At 50.1% G+C, this 26,167-nt stretch overlaps 1 protein-coding gene across 1 annotated transcript in view; it reads right to left on the bottom strand.

Annotated features, from left to right (window-relative positions):
- ltk (leukocyte receptor tyrosine kinase) overlaps positions 1-25,749 on the bottom strand; it is a 124,496-nt gene extending 98,747 nt beyond the window's left edge. Inside the window, exons 1-5 of the mRNA XM_070877875.1 lie at positions 25,683-25,749; positions 23,978-24,088; positions 17,366-17,455; positions 13,761-13,935; positions 11,911-12,061 (exon numbers count right to left, since the gene is read on the bottom strand). Coding sequence (XP_070733976.1) covers positions 11,911-12,061; positions 13,761-13,935; positions 17,366-17,455; positions 23,978-24,088; positions 25,683-25,749 — 594 coding nt within the window. The remainder of the gene's footprint in view (positions 1-11,910; positions 12,062-13,760; positions 13,936-17,365; positions 17,456-23,977; positions 24,089-25,682) is intronic.
- Between the last annotated feature and the right edge of the window lie 418 nt (positions 25,750-26,167).

The raw sequence follows: 26,167 nt of genomic DNA, 5'->3' as shown, positions 1-26,167 counted from the left end.
AGATCAAGTGAGACCGGCTGCAAAGAGATGGCATCATTTCCCCGATGGAGTTCAAAGAGTGAGCCAGTCCTATTGTCCCAGTCCTCAAGGGAGATGGCACCATCAGAATCTGTGGCGATTACAAAGTAACTATCAATCGTTTCTCCCTGCAGGACCAATACTCACTACCATAGGCTGACAACCTCTTTGCAATGCTGGCGGGAGGAAAGATGTTCACGAAGCTGGATCTGACTTCAGCCTACATGACGCAGGAACTGGAGGAATCATTGAAGGCCCTCACCTGCATCAACACGCACAAAGGTCCTTTGGAATCCGATCAGTGGCGGCGATATTCCAGAGAAACATGGAAAGTTTACCGAAGTCGGTCCCGCACACCGTGGTCTTCCAGGATGACATTTTGGTCACAGGTTGGACATAGTCGCGCACCTGCAGAACCTGGAAGAGCTTCTTAGTCGCTTCAACCACGTGGGGCTCAGGTTAAAACGCTTGAAGTGCATTTTCCTGGCACCTGAAGTGGACTTCCTGGGAAGAAGGATTGCGGCGGACGGCATCAGGCCTACCAACATGAAGACGGAAGCAATCGAGAACGCACCGAGGCCACAGAACGTGACAGAGCTCTGGTCGTTTCTGGGACTCTTGAGCTACTTTGGTAACCTTACCGAGTGTCAACACACTGTTAGAACCACTGCATGTCTTACTATGAAAAGGGGGCGAATGGGTTTGGGGCAAAAGCCAAGAAAATGCCTTTGTAAAAGCGAGAAAATTGTTATTCTCAAACAAATTACTTGTGTTGTATGATCCATGTAAGCATTTGGGACTAGCATGTGATGCGTCGTCATATGGCATCGGGTGTGTATTGCAACAAGCTAATGATTTCCATAACTGCAACCGGTTGCTTATGCATCCAGGAGTCTGTCTAAGGCTGAGAGAGCCGATAGCATGATTGAGAAAGAAGCATTAGCGTGTGTCTAAGAGGTAAAGAAAATGCATCAATACCTGTTTGGGCTAAAATTCGAATTGGAAACTGACCATAAGCCACTTATAGCCTTGTTCTCCGAGAGTAAAGCGATAAATACCAATGCATCGGACCGCATCCAGAGATGGACGCTCACGTTGTCCGCATACAACATACAACTGCACCATCCGCCACAGGCCAGGCACAGAAAACTGCGCCGATGCTCTCAGTAGGCTGCCATTGCCCACCATGGGGGGTGGAAATGATGCAGCCTGCAGATCTAGCCATGGTTATGGAAGCATTTGAGAGTGAGCAATCACCCGTCACTGCCCGGCAGATCAAAACCTGGACAAGCCAGGAACCCTTATTATCTCTAGTCAAATGCTGTGTGCTTCATGGGAGCTGATCCAGTGTCCCAGTGGAAATGCAGGAAGAGATAAAACCGTTCCAGCGGCGCAAAGCTGAAATGTCTATACAGGCAGACTGCCTTCTGTGGGGCAATCGAGTAGTGGTCCCCAAGAAGGGCAGAGACACCTTCCTCAATGACCTCCACAGTACCTACCCAGGCATCATAATGATGAAAGCGATAGCCAGATCCCACACGTGGTGGCCTGGTATCGATCTGGACTTAAGAGTCCTGCATTCACAGACGTAATACATGCTCGCAGTTAAGCAATGTACCCAGGGAGGCGCCACTAAGTTTGTGGTCTTGGCCCTCCAAACCGTGGTCTAGGGTACACGTCGACTATACAGGCCCGTTCTTGGGTAAAATGTTCCTTGTGGTTGTAGATGTGTACTCCAAGTGGATTGAATGTGAGATAATGTCGGCTAGCACGTCCACTGCCACCACTGAAAGCCTGCGGGCCATGTTTGCCACTCACAGTTTACCTGATGTCCTAGTGAGCGACAACGGGCCATGTTTTACCAGTGCTGAGTTCAAAGAATTCATGACCCGCAACGGGATCAAACATGTCACATCTGCCCCGTTAAAACCAGTGTCCAATGGTCAGGCAGAGAGAGCAGTGCAAACCATCAAGCAAAGCTTGAAGAGGGTAACTGAAGGCTCACTGCAGATTCGCCTATCCCGAGTCCTGCTTAGCTACTGCACAAGACCCCACTCACTCACTGGGATCCCACCTGCTGAACTGCTCATGAAAAGAGCACTTTAGACAAGGCTCTCGTTAGTTCACCCTGATCTACATGAACAGGTAGAGAGCAGGCAGCTTCAATAAAGTGCATATCATGATAGCATAAATGTGTCACGCAAAATTGAAATCAATGATCCTGTATTTGTATTAAATTATGGACAAGGTCCCAAATGGCTTCCCGGCACTGTTGTGGTCAAAGAGGGGAGCAGGGTGTTTCGGGTCAAGCTTTCAAATGGACTCATTCACCGGAAACACTTGGACCATATCAAACTCAGATTCACGGACTATCCTGAGCAACCTACCTTGGACCCTACCTTTTTTGATCCCCCAACACACACACCAGTGGCAACCGGCACCACGATTGACCACGAAGCAGAACCCATCATCCACAGCAGCACAGCAGGGCCCAACACACCAGGCAGCCCAGCAAGGCCAACTGCATAGCAGCCCAGCGAGGGCCCAGCAAATGATTCAACAACACCAGCTTTCGAGACGATCAACCAGGGCAAAAAGGGCCCCAGATCGACTCACATTGTAAATAGTTACACTATTGACTTTGGGGGAGAGTGTTGTTATATATGTGGACTTGTATTTACTCTGTACAGCCACCAGAGAGCTCATCCCCTGGAGTCCCAAGGGATCCCATAATCCCTTGGGAGCACAGGTATTTAAGGAGGCTTCACAGGTTGGAGAGGTACTCTGGAGACCTGCAATAAAAGACTGTGGTCATATTTCACTTTGACCTCGCAGTGTTCAGTCTGACTCTTTCTCCATACACAACACTTTCCGCATCCTCCACTCGTTGGTCATTCGCACAAGTCTGAGCCCTCACTAGGCCTTGCCAGTGGAGTCCACACTCAAAGGCTAGAACATAGAAACATAGAACATAGAAATTTACAGCGCAGAAGGAGGCCATTTCGGCCCATCGTGTCCGCCCCGGCCAGCAAAGAGCCACATGTCCCTCGGTCAGCAGCCCTGAAGGTTACATATAAATCTATGTTAGAACATAGCAGGAACTCCTCAACAACATGGTGAGGAGCACAATTCACCAGAAAATGTGCAAATAAATTGATGAAATTTTCCTGACAACAGCAACAACAACAATTTGCATTTATATATAATATTTTAATTCATTCATGGGATTTGGGCGTCGCTGGCAAGGCCAGAAGGTGATGGGGAGCTGTCTCCTTGAACTGCTGCGGTCTCATGTGGTGAAGGTACTCCCAGTGCTGTTAAGTAGAGAGATTCACTCAGCAACAATGAAGGAACAACAATATATTTCCAAGTCAGGATGTTGTGTGACTTGGGGGGATCTTGGAGGTGGTGGTGCTCCCATGCCCCTGCTGCCCTCGTCCTTCTAGCTGGTAGAGGTCGTGGGTTTGGGAGGTGCTGTTGAAGAAACCTTGGCTAGTTGCTGCAGTGCATCTTGTAGATGGTACACACTGCAGCCATGGTGCACTAGTGGTGGAAAAAGTGGATGTTTAAATTGGTGGATGGGGTGCCAATCAAACGGATTGCTTTGTCCTGGATGGTGTTGAGCTTCTTGAGTGTTGTTGGCGCTACGCTCATCCAGGTAAGTGGAGAGTAATCCATCACACTCCTGACTTATGCTTTGTAGATGGTGGAAAGGCTTTGGAGAGTCAGGAGGTGAGACACTCACCACAGAATACCCAGCCTCTGACCTGCTCTTGTTGTCACAGTATTTATGTGGCTGATCCAAGTTTCTGGTCAATGGTGACCCCAAGATATTGATGGTGGGGGATTCGGCGATGGTAATGACATTGAAGTCAAGGGGAGGTGGTTAGCCTCTCTCTTTTGGAGATGGTCATTGCCTGCCACTTGTGTAATGTGAATAATACTTGTCACTTATCAGCCTAAGCGTGGATGCTGTCCAGGTTTTGCTGCATGCATCATGGGCTGCTTCATTTTCTGAGGCGTTGCGAATGAAACTGAACATTGTGCAATCATCAGCGAACATCCCCACTTCTGACCATATGATGGAGAGAAGGTCATTGATGAAGCAGCTGAGGATAGTTGTGCCTAGTACATTGCTCTGAGGAACTCCTGCAGCAATGTCCTGGGGCTGAGATGATTGACTGCCAACAACTACAACCACCTTCCTTTGTGCTAGGTATGATTCCAGCAAGTGGAGAGTTTTCCCCATGATTCCCCTTGACTTTACTAGGACTCCTTGATGTCACACTCAGTCAAATGCTGCCTTGATGTCAAGGGCACTCACTCTCACTTCACCTCTGGAATTCAGCTCTTTTGTCCATGTTTGGACCAAGGCTGTAATGAGGTCTGGGGCCGATTGGTCCTGGCGGAACCCAAATTGAGCATCGGTGAGCATGTTATTGCGGAGTAAGTGCTGCTTGATAGCAGTGTTAATTTTGTTGATGATTGAGAGTAGACTGATGGGGCGGTAATTGTCCGGATTGGACTTGCTGCGCTTTTTGTGTACAGGACATATCTGGACATTTTTCCACTTTGTCGGCTAGATTCCAGTATTGTAGCTGTACTGAAACTGTTTGGTTAGAGGCGCGGCTAGTTCTCTAGCACAAGTCTTTAGAACTACAGCTGGGATGTTGTCAAGACACATTGCCTTTGCTGTTTCCTGTACGCTCAACCATTTCTTGATATCACGTCGAGTGAATTGAATTGCCTGATGACTGGCATCTGGGGACCTCAGGAGGAGGCCGTGATGGATCAACCACTCGGCACTTCTGGCTGAAGATGGTTGCTAATGCTTCAGCCTTGTCTTTTGCACTTGTATGCTGGGCTCTGCCGTCACTGAGGATGGGGATATTCATGGAGCCTCCTCCTCCTGTTAGTTGGTTAATGGTCCATCACCATTCATGATTGGATGTGGCAGGACTGCAGAGCTTTGTTCTGATCCATTAGTTGTGGGATTGCTTTACTCTGCTTATAGCAAGCTGCTTCCGCTGCTTAGCATGCATGTAATGTTATGTTGTCATTTCATCAGGTTGGCACCTCATTTTTAGGTACGCCTGGTGCTGCTCCTGACAATTTTAAAATTGAGACGTTGCTTAACCCGGAGCCAATGTAGGTCAGCGAACACAGAGGTGATGTGTGAGTTAGGATCAGGGACCAGAGTTTTAGATGAGCTCAACTATATGGACGATGTAAGGTGGGAGGCCAGCCAAGAGAGTGTTGGAACAGTCAAATCTAGAGGCAACAAAGGCACGGATGAAGGTTTCAGCAGCAGATGGGCCGAGACATGGTGGAATAATTTACGCAGGTCGTCTTGCAATTTGGCACTGACCTTGATGTTCTGCACATCTAAGTCAAATGCGACGTACCACACTTGCCCACAACCAAATGTCGAATTGAAGTTCTTATTTGCGAGTCTTTGGAAATGCGGCATGCCTGTTGTGAGGCTAACTCCTATCCAGGGTATTCAATGGCAGATCAGTGAAGGACTCCCTCCCACACTGGAAACGTTTCCCCCTTTTGCTGCAAATCCGCATTACAACTTTGTTCCCGTATCTTGTATACGGACCAGAGGAAGCTCTTCTATTGCATGCCTAGGAGTTCCAAACAATAAAGGAGAAATGATTGGACATGTCGAAGATTCCATGCTGAAGTTGACATTCACTAGGTACCGCGGAAACATTATGGTTGTGAAATTCGGCTCCATAGTGCCGGTGATTTTGAGTCAGTTTTGAGTGAAAAATGGCGACTACCCACTTCCAGCATGGTCCGTGCTGAACTCCATCTTAGTAAGGGTGATAGCGTGTGCAGTTCATGCTTGCGCCAGCAGTATGCAGAGAAGACAGATCGTGATGCCCACCATCATATTACGCTGATTTGACGCACGACCTGCCATTCTCAAACTCTCCGCTCCATTCAGCTAATATTAATCACGCACAGCTGAACATGTGTCTAACTGCATGAGGGAGCCCCACCAACGCTACTTAAAGGGATACATCCAATCTGCAGATTAGTTGGTTATTGTTGTCTATTGGCTCTTGCAGAGTCTGGAGGAATACTGGGTTGCTGGAAGAGATTTGAAAAGTTGGTAAAGTGCTGCAGTTGGTGTGTGACCATGACTACACCTTATGCTGGTGAATGCCCACTATCATATGTCAGCTGTGGCTCTGTGGGTAGCACACTTACCTATGAGTCAGAAGCTTGTGTGTTCAAGTCCCACTCCAAGGACTCGAGCACATAAAAACACAGAAGCATCGAAAATAAGTGCCATTCGGCCCTTCGAGCCTGCACCACCATTCAATAAGATCATGGCTGATCATTCACCTCAGTACCCCTTTCCTGCTTTCTTTCCATACCCCTTGATCCCTTTAGTCATAAGGGCCATATCTAACTCCCTCTTGAATATATCCAACGAACTGGCATCAACAACTCTCTGCGGTCAGGAATTCCATAAGTTAACAACTCTCTGAGTGAAGAAGTTTCTCCTCATCTTGGTCCTAAATGGCTTACCCCTTATCCTTCGGCTGTGACCCCTGGTTCTGGACTTCCCCAACATCAGGAACATTCTTTCTGCATCTAACCTGTCCAGTCCTGTCAGAATTTTATATGTTTCTATGAGATCCCCTCTCATTCTTCTAAACTCCAGTGAATACAGGCCCAGACGATCCAGTCTCTCCTCATAGGTCAGTCCTGCCATTCCGGGAATCAGTCTGGTGAACCTTCGCTGCACTCCCTCAATAGAAAGAACGTTCTTCCTCAGATTAGGAGACCAAAACTGTACACAATATTCAAGGTGAGGCCTCACCAAGGCCCTGTGCAACTGCATTAAGACCTCCCTGCTCCTATACTCAAATCCCCTAGTTTTGAAGGCCAACATACCATTTGCCTTCTTCACCGCCTGCTGTACCTGCATGCCAACTTTCAATGACTGATGTACCATGACACCCAGGTCTCGTTGCACCTCCCCTTTTCCTAATCTGCCATCATTCAGAAAATATTCTGCCTTCAGGTTTTTGCCACCAAAGTGGATAACCTCACATTTATCCACATTATACTGCATCTACCATGCATTTGCCCACTCACCTAACCTGTCCAAGTCACCCTGCAGACTCTTAGCGTCCTCCTCACAGCTCACACTGCCACCCAGTTTAGTGTCGTCTGCAAATCTAAGTTGATATTCCAGTGCAGTGCTGAGGGAGTGCTGCACTGTCTAAGGTGCTGTTAAACTCATGGCACTATTTTGAAGAAGAGCAGGGGAGTTATCCCCGGTGTCCTGGCTAATATTGATCCCTCAATCAACATAAAAGAAACAGTTTATCCAGTCATTATCACACTGCTGTTTGTGGGAGCTTGCTGTGCGCAAATTGGCTGCCGCGTTTCCCACATTACAACAGTGACGACACTCCAAAAGTACTTTATTGGCTGTAAAGTGCTTTGAAATGTCCGGTGGTCATGAAAGACGCTACATAAATACAAGTCTTTCTTTCTTTTCTATCCTGGCATTATTCATGATGGATTCATCCTGCGCCAGTCCACTGTGCCAGCGATTTTCCAGCCAGCACAGCGAACCCTAGAGTGGCTGCTTACCGACAACACTATCTGCTCTACATCTGGCCCACTCCACAACCCCATCACATGTGGCAGCACTCATATAATGAGAGCCATGGTGCCATGAGGAACGTCACTGAGCAGACCATCGGGGTGCTGAAACAACTGTTTTGCTGCCTTGACTGCTCGGGAGGAGCCCTCCAGTACTCACCGCAATGCTGGTCTGCTGCATCCTCCACAACTTGGCCATCATGAGGGCGCAGCCCTTGCCACCAAAGGTTCCACAACCACCTCAGGAGGAGAAGGAGGAGGAGGAGGAATAGGAGCAAGAGCAGGAGGAAGAGGAGGAGGAGGCAGCCTGCACATCCACGTTCCAGATGGGCTGTTCTTGAGTGTAGCATCAGACTCTGATTCCCCTAAATGAAATCCCAGATCCCCATTACTCAACACTTCCCATTTTACCATCCTCTGTCACGGAACATCACACTGTCCTTTTGGCTACAATGCAGAAATGAAAGCTACCACAAAAAAAACATTCCAACCAAATTTATGTCAATCAATCCAATAATACATAAGAAAGTCAACTAATCGTCCTTGTGCATTCCCTTATGTCTGTCTTTCGTGTTCTTTTTTCTATTTTAATGCTCTTGCGAAGTGCTCCCCAGTGACTCCAGCATGGCTGTTGGAAGGCTGCTGACGTTGAGAAGGTGAGACTGCAGATGGCCTTGCAGGACAACCTCGAGCAGCTCTGGGCCCACAAGGCCCGGCTGCGGACTGCACTATCTCAACATGGGCGGCAGAAGTCCGGGATGGCTGGTTGGCAGCCAACAGCACAGGCACTGGCAGAGAAGCAGGAGTGGGAGGATGAATACTGTCAGCCTGAGAGAGGACAGCAGGTTCGTCCTCCACGGAGCCACTGCCACTTCCCCGGGGTGGTGCCTCAGCAATCCGAGTAATCTGTTGGAGGACACATTGCTGGACTTCTGTAACACCTGCATGGCCCTTTGAACATTGATAAACACAGCCATGATGGCAGCAGCCTGAGCTTGCATGGCAGAAGACTTAACGTCAGCACTACAGCACTCAGATGTTGGGTGGCTTCCACTTGTGCTGCATTGGAAGCTAAGACATCGGCCATCAGACCCTGCATTGTGGTTGGGTCCACAAGTGCACTAATCGAGTTGTCCATCACTTCCAGCCGCCTGGAAATCATGGGCTCCAAGCTCTGCGCAAAGCCCTGTGCAAAGTTGGTGACGGACTCCACCATGCTCGTTGACAGTGACATCAAGTTCTCTGGCAGGCCTGCCAATGCACCAAGCATTTCTGTGTGCATGCCCATTAGCCACCTTCTTCTATAGGTCGCCCCATCGCAGTCCTCATCTGAGTTCTGTGCAGCAGAGCGTGTGTGCAACTTCTCCCTCCAGGGAGCTGGCTCCTGCGTTTCCCTTTCCCCCTGCCCAGGCTGCAGGCCACTTGTGCCCGGTGACTCCACACGTGCAGATCCCGTCTCTGTACTCCCCTCTAAAGATACTGAAGTGCCAGCATTTGAGCTGGTCCCTGCGAGTGTGAGATCGAGTGACAGTGTCTCATCTTCTCCAGCACTCTCCTCTTGCTCTTCCTGCAGCGGCTGGCCAGGTTAGAGCTCTCGGGTGTCTGAAAGGAGAAAGTCTCAAGGGTAGAGTTGTGGTGCGGCGGGAGGATGGGAAAGCAAGAGGTGAATGCTTACACCATCAGCAGCTTGAAAGTACGAGGAGATTGTGCAATGAAGGGGAGGTGGGATGTGAGGAGGAGGATGAGGTGTGATCTTCAATGGTTTCAGCCCCGCCACTCGCCACAGCCTCAGTGACGGCCCCCTCCAATAATGTTGAGCACTGACTCCTCCCGCAGGCTTACCAGCCCCTGCAGGTTAGGTGATGTTGTCTGCGGTTAGGAGCCACCTTGCCCTGCAAGAGGCAGGGAAGTGTGGTGCAATGTGTTTGGGTGATGTGCCTGTCACGGTTGAATAGCAGGCAAGGTGTGAGATATTTGTCTGAGGCTTGTAGCACGCGGTGTCCACCGGTACACTCGCAGCCTTCTGTGAGAGGTGAGCGGTGGAGGGACTGGAGTGCATCATCACTCCCAGCAACCAAATTTTAATTTGATTTGTCGAATGACCAAAGCTTAATTTGTGAATTTGTCGGTTCTAGTGCCCTTTTTATAAAAAGGGCACTTGATTTATAGTTTTACTTAAAATAGTTGTAGCAACGGTAAGTGTGTGAGGGTGAGGTGAAGCTATGGATGTAAGGTTTGAGTCGTGATTGTTGGTGGGTGAGTGATGCAGGGTGTGGTGTGTTGTGCAGTGTGTGGTGCTCGTCGTGCAGTTGATGGGAGGCGGCATTTGAAGATACATTCATTGATCTTGACCAGTGTGAGGCCATTGAACTTCTTTTCGGCACTGCACCCATGTCCTTGTGGGAAGACTGTTGGCGCTGACCTCGTCGGCAATCTGCTCCCACTGCCTTCGTAGTGTGGATCTGGAGGGCCTGCTGTGGATAGAGGATCTGTCTCCCTCCCTTTCCACCCCCTGCACGAAGGCCTCCAGTGCTGCGTCCAAGAACCTTGGAGCCCGCTCTCTGGCCTGTAGCCATTCTTCCTTGTTCCGAGCCTTGCCTTACCGACCAGTTGCTGCTGCAGGCAGAATACACCTCCCCCTTTAAGAAGTGCAGACTGTCTTTAAGAAGTGCAAGTTAGCTTTAATTGGAGCTAGCTTCACACGAACTTAGGCCCACTGCTAAGCTTTCAGCCACTCAATAATTTTCAAAGGACATTGGGCAGGTACTTAAGGATGATGAACTTACAGGGTTATGGACAAAAAAACGGGGGACGTGACTAAGAGCCAGCACAGGTATGACAGGCTGAATGGCCGCCTGTGCTGTAAGTTTCTATGATTCAAATGAGACATTAGGACAGGTAGCTAAAAGCTTTGAGAACGACATTGGATTTAAGGAGCGTCTTAAAGGAGGAGCGAGGTGTAGAGAGAGGGGGGAGAGGTTTAGGGAGGGAATCTCAGGGCTTCAGGGCTAGACAGCTGAAGGCACGGACACCAATGGTGGAGTGAAGGATATTGGGGATGCACATGTCCATAATTGGAGTCGGCGCAGAGATCTCAAAGGGTTGTAGGGCTACAGGAGGTTACATAGATAGTGAGGGGGCGAGGCCATGGAGGGATTTGAGGACAAACATGCGAATTTTAAAAATTGAGACATTCAAGATCTCCTCTTAGCTGAGCAATGCCAGAATTCTGCACTTGAGGTGCCCATTATCATATCCCACTATTTAATACACTTGTTAAGAAGATGAGAAGATCACACTAGATCCTAGGTGAATCAGCCTACAACCATGTTTATGAAAAAGAACACTGTAATTCTTTCAGAAATGCCCGGAGTGGACCCTCCAAGACTGGCCCTCTCTTCCATTTTTGAGAGAAATAGGTTCAGTGATTCTTCCAGGTACCTTCACATGGATCTTGAAGCTGGAGCAGTCAAACTTGAAGAACCCTCTTTATTGCTGTAATAATCCACCTCCATTTCCCACCCATGTAACCAGGGGGACAGGGTTATCTGGTATGCCCATTATCACCAACTCACTCAGGCAGAAGAGCAATGTGGCAAGGTTTGCTCACTACTTCTTGTTCTACAGTCAAGCGGGCAAGACAACTTATTTCCCAATTAAATGTGGGTCTGGTTCAAGTTGCACACATGATTCAGGTTCAGTGTACCACATGATATGTCCCTTGCTGCATACTGCTGGGCAGGCCACATAGTCCACCTGCCAGACACGAGACTCCCAAAGCAAGTGCCCTACTCGGAACTCCTTCATGGCAAACGAGCCAAAGGTGGGCAGCGGAAACGCTACAAGGACACCCTCAAAGCCTCCCTGATAAAGTGCAACATCCCCACTATCACCTGGGAGTCCCTGGCCCAAGGCCACCCTAAGTGGAGGAAGTGCATCCGGGAGGGCACTGAGCACCTCGAGTCTCAACGCCGAGAGCATGCAGAAATCAAGCACAGGCAGCGGAAAGAACGTGCGGCAAACCAGTCCCACCCTCCCTTATCCTCAACGACTATCTGTTCCACCTGTGACAGAGTCTGTGGCTCTTGTATTGGACTGTACAGCCACCAAAGAATTCACTTCAGGAATGGAAACAAGTCTTCCTCGATTCCGAGGGACTGCCTATGATGATGATGATGACACACTGTATGTCTGTACCCACTCGCTTGCATCACCCCTGTGCTGTGACACAAAAGATTTGGAAGACATTCCACATACCCCTGGGCAGGCATCTTCTCCTTGCTGTCCAACCAGGATATAAAGAAGATCATCCTTCTCCAGATGAAAGATGGCTGAAATGAAGATTCCATGTGACCTCTTATTGCTGTTCCGGGCTCCTTTGCCTCCAGCGGCTCCGTAAGCAGACACCCTGGAGAAAAGGGATTGGAGAGGGACTGCTGAAATAGAGCTGGGACTAAACAGTGAGTGAGTTATTCAAATTAGAGCTGGGTCTAAACAGTGAGGGATCTACTGGAATCAAAGCTGGGTCTAAACAGTGATGGATCTACTGGAATCAGAGCTGGGACTAAACAGTGAAGGATCTACTGGAATCAGAGTTGGGGCTAAACTGTGCAGGATCTACTGGAATCAGAGCTGGGTCTAAACAGTGAGGGATGGACTGGAATCAGAGCTGGGACGAAACTGTGAGGGATCTACTGGAATCAGAGCTGGGACTAAACTGTGAGGGATCTACTGGAATCAGAGCTGGGGCTAAACTGTGCGGGATCTACTGGAATCAGAGCTGGGTCTAAACAGTGAAGGATGGACTGGAATCAGAGCTGGGACGAAACTGTGAGGGATCTACTGGAATCAGAGCTGGGACTAAACTGTGAGGGATCTACTGGAATCAGAGCTGGGGCTAAACTGTGCGGGATCTACTGGGAACAGAGCTGGGACTAAACGGTGAAAGATCTACTGGAAACACAGCTGGGTCTAAACAGCGGGGGATCTATTCGAATTAGAGCTGGGACTAAACTGTGAGGGATCTACTGGAATCAGAGCTGGGACTAAACAGTGAGGGATCTACTGGAATCAGAGTTGGGACTAAACAGCAGGGGATCTATTCGAATTAGAGCTGGGACTAAATAGTGTGGGATCTACTGGAATCAAAGCAGGGACTAATCAAAGTGAGGGACCAAGTGCAATTAGAGCTGAGACTAATTGGTCGACTAAAATCAGAACTCGGACGAAACAGAATGAACGATCTACTGAAATCAGAACTGGGACCAAAGGGAGTGAGGGACCAACTGGTACCAGAGCTGGGACCAAAGGGAGTGAGGGACCAACTGGTACCAGAGCTGGGACCAAAGGGAGTGAGGGACCAACTGGTACCAGAGCTGGGACCAAAGGGAGTGAGGGACCAACTGGTACCAGAGCTGGGACCAAAGGGAGTGAGGAACCAACTGGTACCAGAGCTGGGACCAAAGGGAGTGAGGGACCAACTGGTACCAGAGCTGGGACCAAAGGGAGTGAGGAACCAACTGGTACCAGAGCTGGGACCAAAGGGAGTGAGGGACCAACTGGTACCAGAGCTGGGACCAAAGGGAGTGAGGAACCAACTGGTACCAGAGCTGGGACCAAAGGGAGTGAGGGACCAACTGGTACCAGAGCTGGGACCAAAGGGAGTGAGGGACCAACTGGTACCAGAGCTGGGACCAAAGGGAGTGAGGGACCAACTGGTACCAGAGCTGAGATGAATTGGAGCATTGAGACACAGCAGTTGCAGGTGTGTTTCCTTTAAATGGAAATTCGTGGTCAGACCAAGCCAATCAGCTGGATCCTTTTGAAGCAGTAGGTACTTGTTATGGCAATAGTGGTTAAGGGGAACCTTATTCAAACTCAGCCTTCCGGCAGGTTTGCGTGAAACTGCTCTTACACTGTGCGAGCGGCAGTGGCTCCCAACACCCGAGGGTCTCAGAGTTGGCTCAACTCAAAGATAAGCTTGCTCGGATTCACCAAGACCAACAGTCACTGGTTTGGCTGGCTCCCTGCTCCTTGGCCCGCTTAGATTGATCCTGATTCAGGATGTCCTCATCTCCTGTGCTGACCTTAAAGGAGAATCAGCTTACACATATTTTTTAGTGGCTGGGATCTGCCAAGTCTGGATGCCCTTGAAGGGTCCTTCCGTGTCTAGACCCACAGAGACATTTGTGTGGCGGTAGGCGTTGTTACACTGGGCCTGGGTGGGGCCATTTGGACCGCTCGCTCCACATGATGTAAACCACCAAGCCACATCAGAATAATCTGCAACGAGAAGAAATACATTATTTTTTTTAAGAAGCAAAGTCAAGCGACCATCCCTGATGAGTGATTTTCCAAACTGATTAGGCACACATAATCTAGATACCGCTCGTAACCAAACAGGAGGGGAGGAGTTAGATTACTGCTCAGGCCATCGGCAATACTGCTCCTGAACCTCTCCCAAGTGGTTCTGTCTGACTGGCTATCACTCCACCTCACCTTATCCCTCCACATTCAGCACCTCCTCGCAGATGGAATCATGGATCAAATCTGTGTCCCACCACTTCATGACACAATGCATTGGTGTGCCAACTTGTCCCACCATTACACAGCCAAAGAACATGGTGGTTTCAATCAATTTAAGACCACAAAGTCTTTGCCGTTCATAGGCATATCTTCAGGTTGACTAGAAGGTTAACAATTTAAAAAATTTACTTTAAGGCACAACTTGTTCGTTGACTAATTCCTATTTCTTGAGTTGTAATTTGTTGCTCTTTTATGAATATATTTAAGCTAATCAAGAGCTAGTGAGACACAAATGTTGCATAAGATTTTAAGGGGCAATAAGTCTTCAGGCTGCCTGAGAGCGGCAGCCACAGGGCGGTGCACAATCGCCGGCGACTCTCTGCGGAGAGGCCGCCATTTTGTAAATTGCCCTTCGTGAGTTTTGGAGCGGTGCCCGGGACCGTTCTCCTGCTTTCCCATCGTGCGTGTACGCGCCGACCTGTTACCGACTGGCGGGGCCCCCTTTGCGAAATTTCCCTTTTCCCAGTATTGCCCCAGCTTTTTGTATCGGTGCACTCTCTGTGGCTTGGCGGCCCGGCCGCCCTTAAAGGGGAGGCACACTGCTGCGGCCGCCATGTTATTTTTTTTTGTCGGCTGACTGCCAGGTCGGCCCGACAATTACGCTTCCGATTTCGGCCGGGCCGCCAAGTGGCGGCCTGGCACCCCCCGCTGGCCCGGCCGAAACCCACTCTAGTGGCCCAGTGGACCTAACTTAAAAGTATGCAGAGCTCACAGCGGCCCTCCCATTTAACTGAAGGGGAGAGATGTTGTGACGAGCCAGCGCGGCGCTGATGACCAGTTGGGGCGGGCGACCCGCTGCCAGGGCACTTCCGCCCCGCAGCCCCCACAACTTCAGCCCTGAGCCAAACAAACTTCAAAGTGCCGAATATCAACAGCATCACCACCGCATGGGTTGCGTCGGAGAAAAACTTGAAAAAACAGAGGGTGCGTCCCGTTTCAGGGGCAGGGCAATTTCTACCCCCAGATGTGATAGTTAGATGCAAGACTATATCTTGATGTAAGACCAGGGCATACGGATGCTGAAACACTCATCCATTCTTTTGTTAGCTCTAGACTTGACTATTCCAATGCGCTACTGGCCAGTCTCCGATCTTGCGCCCTACATGAAGTTGAGCTCACCCAAAACTCTGCTGCTCGTATCCTAACTCACACCGAGTCCCGTTCATCCATCACCCTGCACTCGCTGGCTTGCATTGGTTCCCGTTTCGGCAACGCCTCAATTTTCAAATTCTCATCCTTATTTTCAAATCGCTCCATGGCCTCGCCACTCCCTATCTCTGTAACCTCCTCCAGCCCTGCAACCCACCAAGATCTCTGCGCTCCTCTAATTCTGGCCTCTTGCACATTTCTGATTTTCATAACTCAAAAGCCGTGCCTTCAACTGCCTAGGCCCTAAGCTCTGGAATTGTCTCCCTAAACCTCTCCGTCTCTCCATCTCTCTCTCTCTTCCTTTAAGACGCTCCTTAAAACCTACCTCTTTGACCAAGCTTTTGGTCACCTGTCCAAATATCTCCTTATGAGACTTGGCGTCAAATGTTGTTTGATAACGCTGCGAAGCGCCTTGGGACACTACATTAAATGTGCTATAAAATTGCAAGTTGTTAATATTTCTCTACAGCACAGGCTAAGTGAGCTGATTCAATACAGCGCCATCTATGGGAGAAGGGTGTAATTATAGTGTGATGAGTTTACAGAGCTGTCATAGAACCATACAGCACAGAAGGAGGCCATCTGGCCCATCGTGCCTGTGCTGGCTCTTTGAAAGAGCTCTCCAATTAGTCCGTCTGCCCTGCTCTTTCCCCATAGGCCTGCAGAATTCCCTCCTTCAAGTATATATCTAATTCTCTTTTGAAAGGTAGGCTCCATTATAAATGTGGGCATAGGAATTTACAATGGAAATATAAAAATAAGCAAATAAAGAGGGCGATATTGCATACCGCTGGGGCGGTAACAGCTGCAAGGCAGGATTCCTGCGCCAGGCACAGAAGTCCCACCCCGACAGCTAAATTGGGTCTACGGCTCCCGAGAGGAAGTGGAGCGCAAATTCTCGTGCTCCACGTCCTCTCGGGGGCGGGACCAGGGCGCTAACCTCGGGGAATTCTCCAGCGCTACACGGAGAAGGCGGGAGCACAGGGCCCTCCCCTTCCATTAAAGCCTTGGAGAGAAGGGGCCACCACGACACCACTAGGGAGTGGGATTCCGTGGCAGCAGCCCGGCACAGAAGCAGAGTGTCAGGCTGCAACATCGCGGCATGGACCCTGCGACTTGAAGAGGGCAAGGCTGCGACTGGTGAGTCGGCCATTTAAAAAGAATATCGGTGTCGCACCTGCCCGTTAATCTTACAGCAAATTCTGGCCCCTTACCTCTACCAAACTGTCTGTCAACCATCACATCATATATATATTCCTCTATTCACATTTATGATGGAAACCTCCTATGTAAGCTTGTCTCACTGTAACTTTATCCTGACACCAGTGGGAAAATGAGCCAAATGCATTGTAATAACAACTTGCATTTATATAGCACCTTTAAACGTAATAAATCATCCCAAGACGCTTCTCAGGAGTATAATCAGTCAAAGAAATTGACACCGAGCCACATAAGGAGACATTAGGACAGTGACCAAATGCTTGGTCAAAGAGTTGGTTTTAAGGAGTGTCTTGAAGGAGGAGGGCAAGATAGAGAAGCGGAGAGATTTAGGGAGGGAATTCCAGAGCTTAGGGCCCAGGCAGCTGGAGGCAGGGCCACCAATGGTGGGGCAATGGAAGTGGGGGTTTCATAAGAGGCCAGAATTGGAGGAGTGCAGAGATCTGGAGGGTTATAGAGCTGGAGGAGGTTAGAAAGATAGGGAGGGGTGAGGGATTTGAACAGAAGGATGCGAATTTTAAATTTGATGTGTTGGAGGACCTGGAGCCAATGTAGGTCAGCGACCACAGATGTGATGGGTGAGCAGGACTTGGTGCAAGTTAGGATATGGGCAGCAGAGTTTTGGATGAGCTCAAGTTTTAAACTAATGTGGCAGGTAAAAATTATTATATAACGTCTTATGAACCTGGTAGAAGTTCTACACAATTTGTACCATATAATACATAAACTAATTATGCAATATTTTTTTCAATGCGATTACCTGATGGGGCAAACTCTGGCATAGGATAGAGAAATGGCAACTCCTCAAATTCTTGCAATGAGTCATCCTCCAATGTCATTGGTTCAGTCTCTGTGCAGGCAACAAAGGCAGATTAGTACAGAATATTTGGCAGAATAACAGACCCATAGTGGTGGTGCCATGACACTTTAGAGCACTAACGCATGGCTGCCAACAATGGTGATGGATGGGGCTGATGACCACAATGCAATATGCTGAGCTCTCCCCATATAAAAAGGGTGTCGCCATGGGAACAGAGGAATAAGGATAGGCCATTCATCCCATCGATCCTGTTTCATCGTCCAATTAGATCATGGCTGGTTTGTTTCTTAGTTACAATTTAGTGAGAATCCCACGGGTGAAGCCTCGCAAAATAATAAAATACTGAACGAGAGTTGCTTTAACAGCACGGGCAATGGGTAGCGTACCCACAGGGTTGCAAATGGAGCCGCCCAGGTGTTATGGTACTGAGCCATATGGACTGTGGGGTTCCTGTGCTATATTCGCTGATCTTACGTAGAATTATATAGAATTTACAGCACAGTAACAGGCTATTCAGCCCAACTAGTCTATGCTGGTGCTTAAGGTCCTCTTGAGCCTAGTCCCATCTTACTTCATCTCACCCGATCCTTCTATTTCTTTCTGTCTCTTGTGTTTATCTAGCTTCCCTAAAGGCATCTATGCTACTCGCATTAACTGCTTCATATGGTGCTGAGTTCCACATTCTAACCACTCTCTAGGGAAAGAATTTCTCCTGAATTCTCTGTTGAATTTATTGGTGACTATCTTATATTTATGGTCCATAGTTTTGGACTCCCCACAAGTGGAAACATTTTTTCTACCTCTATCTTATCAAACCCATTGATAATCTTAAAGACCAGCTAACCCCTCAGACTTCGCTTTTCTAAAAGAGCCTCAGCCTGTTCAGAAAGTTGAGGAAGGGATTTGGAAGATTAATGATGGCTATGAATGAAGGAGGGCAGAGCTTATCAAAAACAACAACAACTTGCCTTTCTATAGCACCTTGAACGTAGTAAAACGGCCCAAGGCTCTTTGCAGGAGCCATTATCAAACAAAGTTTGGCACCGGGCCACATAACGAGACTTTAGGGGTGATGGCTAAAAGCTTGGTCAAAGAGGTAGGTTTTAAGGAGCATCTTAAAGGAGGAAAGAGAGGTAGAGAGGTGGAGAGGTTTAGGGAGGGAATTTCAGTGCTGAGGACACTGTATTTTCGGATGATGTCGCCGAAGGGCAGCAAGTAGATGAGCAATAGGAGGGGGCCAAGGAAAGATCCGTCCAGAAAGAACCTGCAGATAGTAATGCAATCTATTGCTTAATATAGACTGTGTGGATGGTCACACCCTTAGTAATGGAGTCTATTTATTAATACAGAGCGTGGAGATGGTTGCAATGTTAGCAATGGAATCTATTTATTAATACAGGCTTGTGATGGCTCCCATTCTAATATTAATGGAGTTTCCCTATAATTACAATGATGCTCACAGTGTCTCTGAGACCTATGCTGCTTAATGTCTGCTCCCGGAGCTGTCTTCCTGATTCATTTATTGTAATGTATCAGTTGCTTCAATTAAGTAATTAAGAGCATCACAAAGCTCTTTCAATATTGCTGTTGGCACTCGCAGGAATAAATAATTACTGGAGTCATGTTATGTTAAAGTAGCTTTCCAAGGAGGGTTTGTAAAAGCCTTATTCATGAGTATTTTCTGAAGGCACAGCAAGCACATGCTAGTGAGTTCAATATAACAACATCTTGTATAATGTCCCTGCAGGCTTTACTATTCCATTGCTTCAAGATGGCTACAGCTGGTTCACACTGTAACATTGGGGCTGTACAATATTAGGAAATGAAATGGAACAAGATATTTATGGCGTGCATCAGTCCTGAGGCCCTTCCATTGCATTTTTGCATACTATTCCAGCAAAATACTGTTCTCAATGTGCACAGCACTTTTATGCTTTAGAATTTTAACCTGCTCCCACCCCAAAAGAATAAAGTGCCTGTTGCCTCTAAAGTTAGTGTTCAGCATCCTTTGATATAGAATATCCCAGCCAAAATAGAAAATGTCCACTCTGCAATATTCCTGAAATTGCAATGTGAGGGGGTGGGGGAGAGTGAGAGAGACAGAGAGAGAGAGAGAGAAATAGAGCAAAAGAGAGAGAGAGAGAAGAGAGAAAGTAGAGAGAGAGAGAGAGATGGGGGCAGAGAGAGAGACAGAGACAGAGAGAGAGAGAGAGAGACAGAGGGAAAGAGAGAGCAACAGATGCAGAGAGCGAGAGAGGGCAACATAGGGACAGAGAGACAGAGAGTGGAGAAAGATGGAGGCAGAGAGGAAGGGCAGAGAGAGAAGGCAGAGGGATGCAGAGCAGAGATAAAGATGGACAAAGATACAGATATAGAAGGACAGAGAGCAAGTGAGGGCGATAAATGAAAAGAGATACAAGTAGAGAGACAGAATGTGAGATATCTGGAAAGAAAGATAACCTTGGAGAGAGGAGACAAAGAAAAAACAAAAAAGAAAGTCCTTCAAAGACTCTGGCTTTCCAAATCTGATGAAGGTTCCACCAAACCCTCAGAGAAGCAGTGAGTGGGCACACAGACAAGTGGGAGCCTGGTTCATCTTTTTCCTCCAGATGCTGTCAGACCAACTCTGGATCAACAGCGGTTTCCGTTTTTGTTTCTGATTTTCAGCGTTTGCAGTTATTTTTAATTTGTACTGTTTGTCTTAGCTTGTCAAGCAAGATTCTGACCTCCCAGTGGCTCAACAGTTTATCCTCCCCACCTACCACCCCCATAACTTCAAATTCTCACTCTCACCTTTGATTTCTTGCTTTATTTCAACCAAACTTAATGCAAACTTCAAGAACAGCATCTCACCTTCCTCCTGGATACTCTACAACCTTCTGGTCTACAAGGTAGAAGGTTGTTATGCAAAAAAAAGATTGGGACAGTCCCAACGCAGACATGTGCCATGCTCAATAACTCTGCTGTCCATTTCACATACAAACCATACACCCAGCTGAGAGGAGACTTTCACCATGTCAGCTTGGGTTAGATTTGAATGTGGGTCCCAGAAATGAAAGGGCCCTGTTTAACCTGCTGCACCAACCAGTTGGCCACTGCTTGTGTTTATACACTGCTGATTGCTGATATGAAAGGGAAGCAGTGAGGCTGTGTTATCTCAATCAGTGAATGAAGATCTCCCAGTGACATTTCTCAAAGTACTGCTTTGTTACTATCAGGAGTCTCACCTCCTGACTCCCCAACCCTTTCCCCCATCTACAAGGCGCAAGTCAAGAGTGTGATGGAATACTCTCCACTTGCCTGGATGAGTGCCCAACAACACTCAAGAAGCTCGACACCATCCAGGACACACTTGATCGACTCACCATCCACCACCTTAAACATTCACTCCCTCCACCACCGACGTACCATGGCCGCAGTGTGTACCATCTACAAGAAGCACTGCAGCAACTCAGCAAAGCTTCTTCAGCAGCACCTCCCGAACCCATGACCTCCACCACTGAGAAGGACAAGGGCAGCAGATGCATGGGAACACCACCACCTCCAAGTTCCCCTTCAAGTCGCACAACATCCTGACTTGGAAGTATATCTCCGTTCCTTCATTGTCACTGGCTCAAAATCCTGGAACTTGTTCCCTAACAGTACTGCGGGAGAACCTTCACCACATGGACTGCAACGGTTCAAGAAGGCGGCTCACCACCACCTTCCCAAAGGCAATAAGGGATGGGCAATAAATGCCGCCTTTCCAACGACACCCACATCCCAGGAACAAATAAAAATAAAGAGGCAACACCAAACCTGTCACTCACCCTCTCAACTCCCCACCGCCGCCTCCAACCACCCCGCCAATATGCCTCATCCAAACCCTCACCCTGCCTCCAACCCCCCCAACACCCCCATCCAACCCCCCCCACTCCAACACCCCCCCTCTAACCACCCCCCAGTCTCCAACCCCCCCTCCAACCCTCCCATCCCCCCTCCAACACCCCCCGCCTGCAACCCCCCCTCCAACCCCCCCGCCTCCAACCACCCAAACTCCAACACCCCCTCCAACCCACCCGCCTCCAACCCCCCGCCTTTACAACCCCCCGCACTCCAACACCCCCATCCAACCCCCCCCACTCCAACATCCCCCTTCTAACCTCCCCCCCATCTCCAACCCCCTGCCAACCCCCCCAACATCCCCCCTCCAACTCCCCCCGCCTGCAACCCTCCCTCCAACCCCCCCCGCCTCCAACCCCACACACTCCAACACGCCCTCCAACCCCCCGCCTCCAACCCCCCACACTCCAACACCCCCTCCAACCCCCCCGCCTCCAACCCCCCGCACTCCAACCCCCCCTCCAACCCCCCCGCACTCCAACACCCCCATCCAACATCACCCCTCTAACCGCCCCCCGATCTCCAACCCCCCCCTCCAACCCCCCCAACATCCCCCCTCCAACTCCCCCCGCCTGCAACCCCTCCCTCCAACCCCCCGGCTCCAACCCCCCCAACATCCCCCTTCCAACCCCCCCCGTCTCCAACCCCCCACACTCCAACCCCCTCCAACACTCCCCCTCCAACCTCCACGCCTCCAATCACTCCCCCCAACCCCCCCACTCCAACACCCCCCTTTTCAACACCACCCGCCTCCAACCAACCCCCCCTCCAACACCCCCTCTCCACTCCCCTGCCTCCAACCCCCCTCACTCCAACACCCCCCCAACCCCCCCGCCTCCAACCAGCCCCCCAACACACCATTCCTCCAACACACCTCCACCTCCAATATACCTCCCTCCAAAACAACACCCCTCCAACCACCCCCCCAACACCCCCCTCCAACCCCCCCACTTCCAACCAACCCCTCCCACCCCCCCTGCCTCCAATCTCCCCCTCACTTCAACACCTCCCCAATCCCCTCCGCCTCCAACCAGCCCCTCCAACACACCCTCCCTCCAACTCACCTCTCCTCCAAAACACCCCCCCTTCAACACATCCCCCCACCAACACCCCCCCAACACACACCCCCGCCAACACACACCCCCTCCAACACACCCCCCCTCCAACACACCCCCTCCAACACACCCCCCCTCCAACACCCCCCAACACACACCCCCTCCAACACACACCCCCTCCAACCCCCTCCAATACCCCCCCCAACACACCCCCTCCAACACACCCCCCTCCAACACCCCTCCAACACACACCCCCTCCAACACCCCTCCAACACACACCCCCTCCAACACACCCCCTCCAACACACCCCCCCTCCAACACACACCCCCTCCAACCCCCTCCAACACCCCCCCTCCAACACACCCCCTCCAACACACAACCCCTCCAACCCCCTCCAACACACTCCCCCTCCAACACACTCCCTCCAACACACCCCTCCTCCAACACACCCCTCTCCAACACACCCACCCACCAACAACCCCCCCTCCAACACCCCCCCTCCAACACACCCCCCCTCCAACACACCCCCTCTAACACACCCCCCCTCCAACACAACCCCTCCAACACACACCCCATCCAACACACACCCCATCCAACACATCCCCTCCAACACCCCCCAACACACCCACCTCCAACACACCCCCCCTCCAACACACACACCCTCCAACACACCCCCTCCAACACATCCCCCTCCAACTCACACACTCTCCAACACACTCTATCCAACACACACCCCCTCCAACACATCCCCTCCAACACCCCCCCAACACACCCCCCTCCAACACACCCCTCTCCAACACACCCCCCCAATACACACACCCCCCTCCAACAGACCCACCTCCAACACACCCCCTCCAACACATCCCCTCCAACACCCCTCCAACACACCCCCCTCCAACACCCCCCCCAACACACCCCCCTCCAACACACCCCCCTCCAACACACCCCCTCCAACACATCCCCTCCAACACACCCCCCTCCAACACACCCCCCTCCAACACACCCCATCCAACACATCCCCACCAATACACACACCCCATCCAACACACCCCCCCTCCAAAACACCCACCTCCAACACAACCCCTCAAACACACCCCATCCAACACATCCCCTCCAATACACCCCCCCCCTCCAACACACCCCCTCCAACACATCCCCTCCAACACATCCCCTCCAACACATCCCCTCCAATACACACACCCACCTCCAACACACCCCATCCAACACACCCCCCTCCAACACACCCCCCTCCAACACACCCACCTCCAACACCTCCCTCTCCAACACACCCCTCCAATAAACTCCCTTCAACACACCCCATCCAACACATCCTCCTCCAACACACACTCCTTCCAATCACACGCCCCCTCCAACAATCCCCTCCAAAACACACCCCTCCAACACACACCCCTTCCAACATCCCCCCTCCAACACACACCCCCTACAACCACATGCCCCCTCCAGCAACTCCCCCCCTCCAACCACACCCACCCTCCAACACGCCCTCCCTCCAACCACCCACCCCATCCAATAACCCACACGCCTTCCAAACCCGCCTCCACCCCCGCTCCCGCCGCCTCCAATACACCCCCCCACTGGTTCTGCCAACACTTACCATCAGCAGCAATCCCTTGTAGTGTATCAGTTTCCAACTGGTCTGGTGCATGAAGGTGCATCTGCCCGGATGCTGCAGATCCTTCGGTGAGACAAATCTTGAAGCCTGCAACTGAAAGGGAAGTGGACAACCGTGAGAGACTTTGTGGTGGGGTCCCAAACCCTTTGACCCATAGGTCCTCGGTGACATTTAGCGGGGAGTACGGACGGCCGTGTGCAGCCACAGAAATGGTTTACATTCTTTGGATAACAGACACTCGGCCCTGAGCCTAACATAAGAGCTGGAATTATGTCATATGTTAGAACTGTTATGTATGCAATACCTTGTAACCAGCATTCTACCGCCACCAGAGGGTACATCTATTGGACTCCCAAGGCATCCCAGCATCCCTTGGGAGCACTGTATATAAACAGGCCTTCCATGCTGTGCCAGCACTCTGGAGTCAGAATAAAGAGACTAAGGTCACACTTACTCAAGTCCACAGTACTCAGTCACATTGCTTTATTTGAGACATAACAACCGGCGACGAATAATAAATAACGAACCATCACGCGAAAATGCAGAGAATTGTTGGTATCCTGGAGAAATTCTCAGAAGGGGACGATTGGGAGGCCTTCGTGGAGCGACTTGACCAATACTTCGTGGCCAATGAGCTGGAAGGGAATGAGAACACTGCCAAACGAAGGGCGATCCCCCTCACCATCTGTGGGGCAACAACCTGTGGCCTCATGAAGAATCTTCTTGCTCCGGTGAAACCAACAACCAAATCGTATGAAGAACTGTGCACGCTGGTCCGGGAGCATCTAAATCCGAAGGAGAGCGTTCTGATGGCAAGGTATCGATTTTATACATGTCAACGGTCTGAAGGCCAGGAAGTGGTGAGCTACGTCGCTGAACTAAGGTGCCTTGCAGGACATTGCGAATTCGGTGGATTCCTGGAGCAAATGCTTGGCATTTTTGTGCTTGGCATTGGCCATGAGGTTATCCTTCGCAAACTATTGACTGTTGAAACACCAAACCTGAGCACAGCCATAACGATAACCCAGGCATTTATGTCCACCAGCGATAACACCAAACATAAAGATACATCGGCAAGTACTGTACACAAAGTAACATCGTTTTCAGGCAAGAATGCATATGGCAGAATGTATATGTCTACAGCTACACGACCTCAGATGACCCAGAGTCCACCATCAAGTGTGAATGCGAGGCAATTGACATGTTGTTGGCGCTGTGGAGGTGATCATCGAGCCTATCAATGCCACTTCAAACACTATGCGTGCAAAGGGTGTGGAACAATGGGACACCTCCAGCGAATGTGCAGATGAACTGCAAACCCTGCAAACCACCACGTTGCAGAGGAAGGCTGATCCATGGCAGATCAAACTGAACTAGAGACTCGAACCGAGGAGGCAGAAGTGTACGGGGTACACACCTTCACCACGAAATGTCCACCGATCATGTTAAAAGTTGAATTGAACGGAATTCTAGTCTCCATGGAACTGGACACGGATGCGAGTCAGTCTAACATGAGCAAAATGACCTTCGAGAGGCTGTGGTGCAACAAGGCACAAAGGCCCAAGCTGAGCCCTATTCATACCAAGCTGAGAACTTACACTAAAGAGCTGATCCCTGTAATTGGCAGTGCAGCAGTAAAAAGTCTCCTATGATGGAGCGGTGCACGAACTACCACGATGGATTGTACCAGGAGATGGCTCTACACTGTTCCGCAGAAGCTGGCTGGGAAAAATCCGCTGGAACTGGGACGACATCCGAGCGCTTTCGTCTGTCGACGACGCCTCACGTGCCCAGGTTTTGAGCAAGTTCCCGTCGTTGTTTGAGCCAGGCATCGGAAATTTCTCTGGGGCAAAGGTACAGATCCACTTGGTTGCCTGTACACGACCTATACACCACAAGGCACGTGTGGTGCCATACATGATGCGAGAGAAAGTGGAGATCGAGCTGCACAGGCTGCAATGAGCAGTTATCATCGCGCTGGTTGAGTTCAACGAGTGGGCCAGTCCAATTGTTCCGGTTCTCAAGGGCGATGGCACGATCACAATTTCTGGGGACTATAAATTAACGATTAACCATTTTTCGCTGCAGGACCAGTACCCGCTACCCAAGGCAGACGACCTACTTGTGACGCTGGCAGGAGAGAAGATGTTCACCAAGTTGGACCTGACCTCG

This window comes from Pristiophorus japonicus, chromosome 4, assembly GCF_044704955.1.
Source record: "Pristiophorus japonicus isolate sPriJap1 chromosome 4, sPriJap1.hap1, whole genome shotgun sequence".
In the NCBI taxonomy this organism is placed as follows: Eukaryota; Metazoa; Chordata; class Chondrichthyes; family Pristiophoridae; genus Pristiophorus; species Pristiophorus japonicus.
The sequence above is the reverse complement of the archived record's forward strand: the minus strand, read 5'-3'. Positions and strand labels throughout refer to the sequence as shown.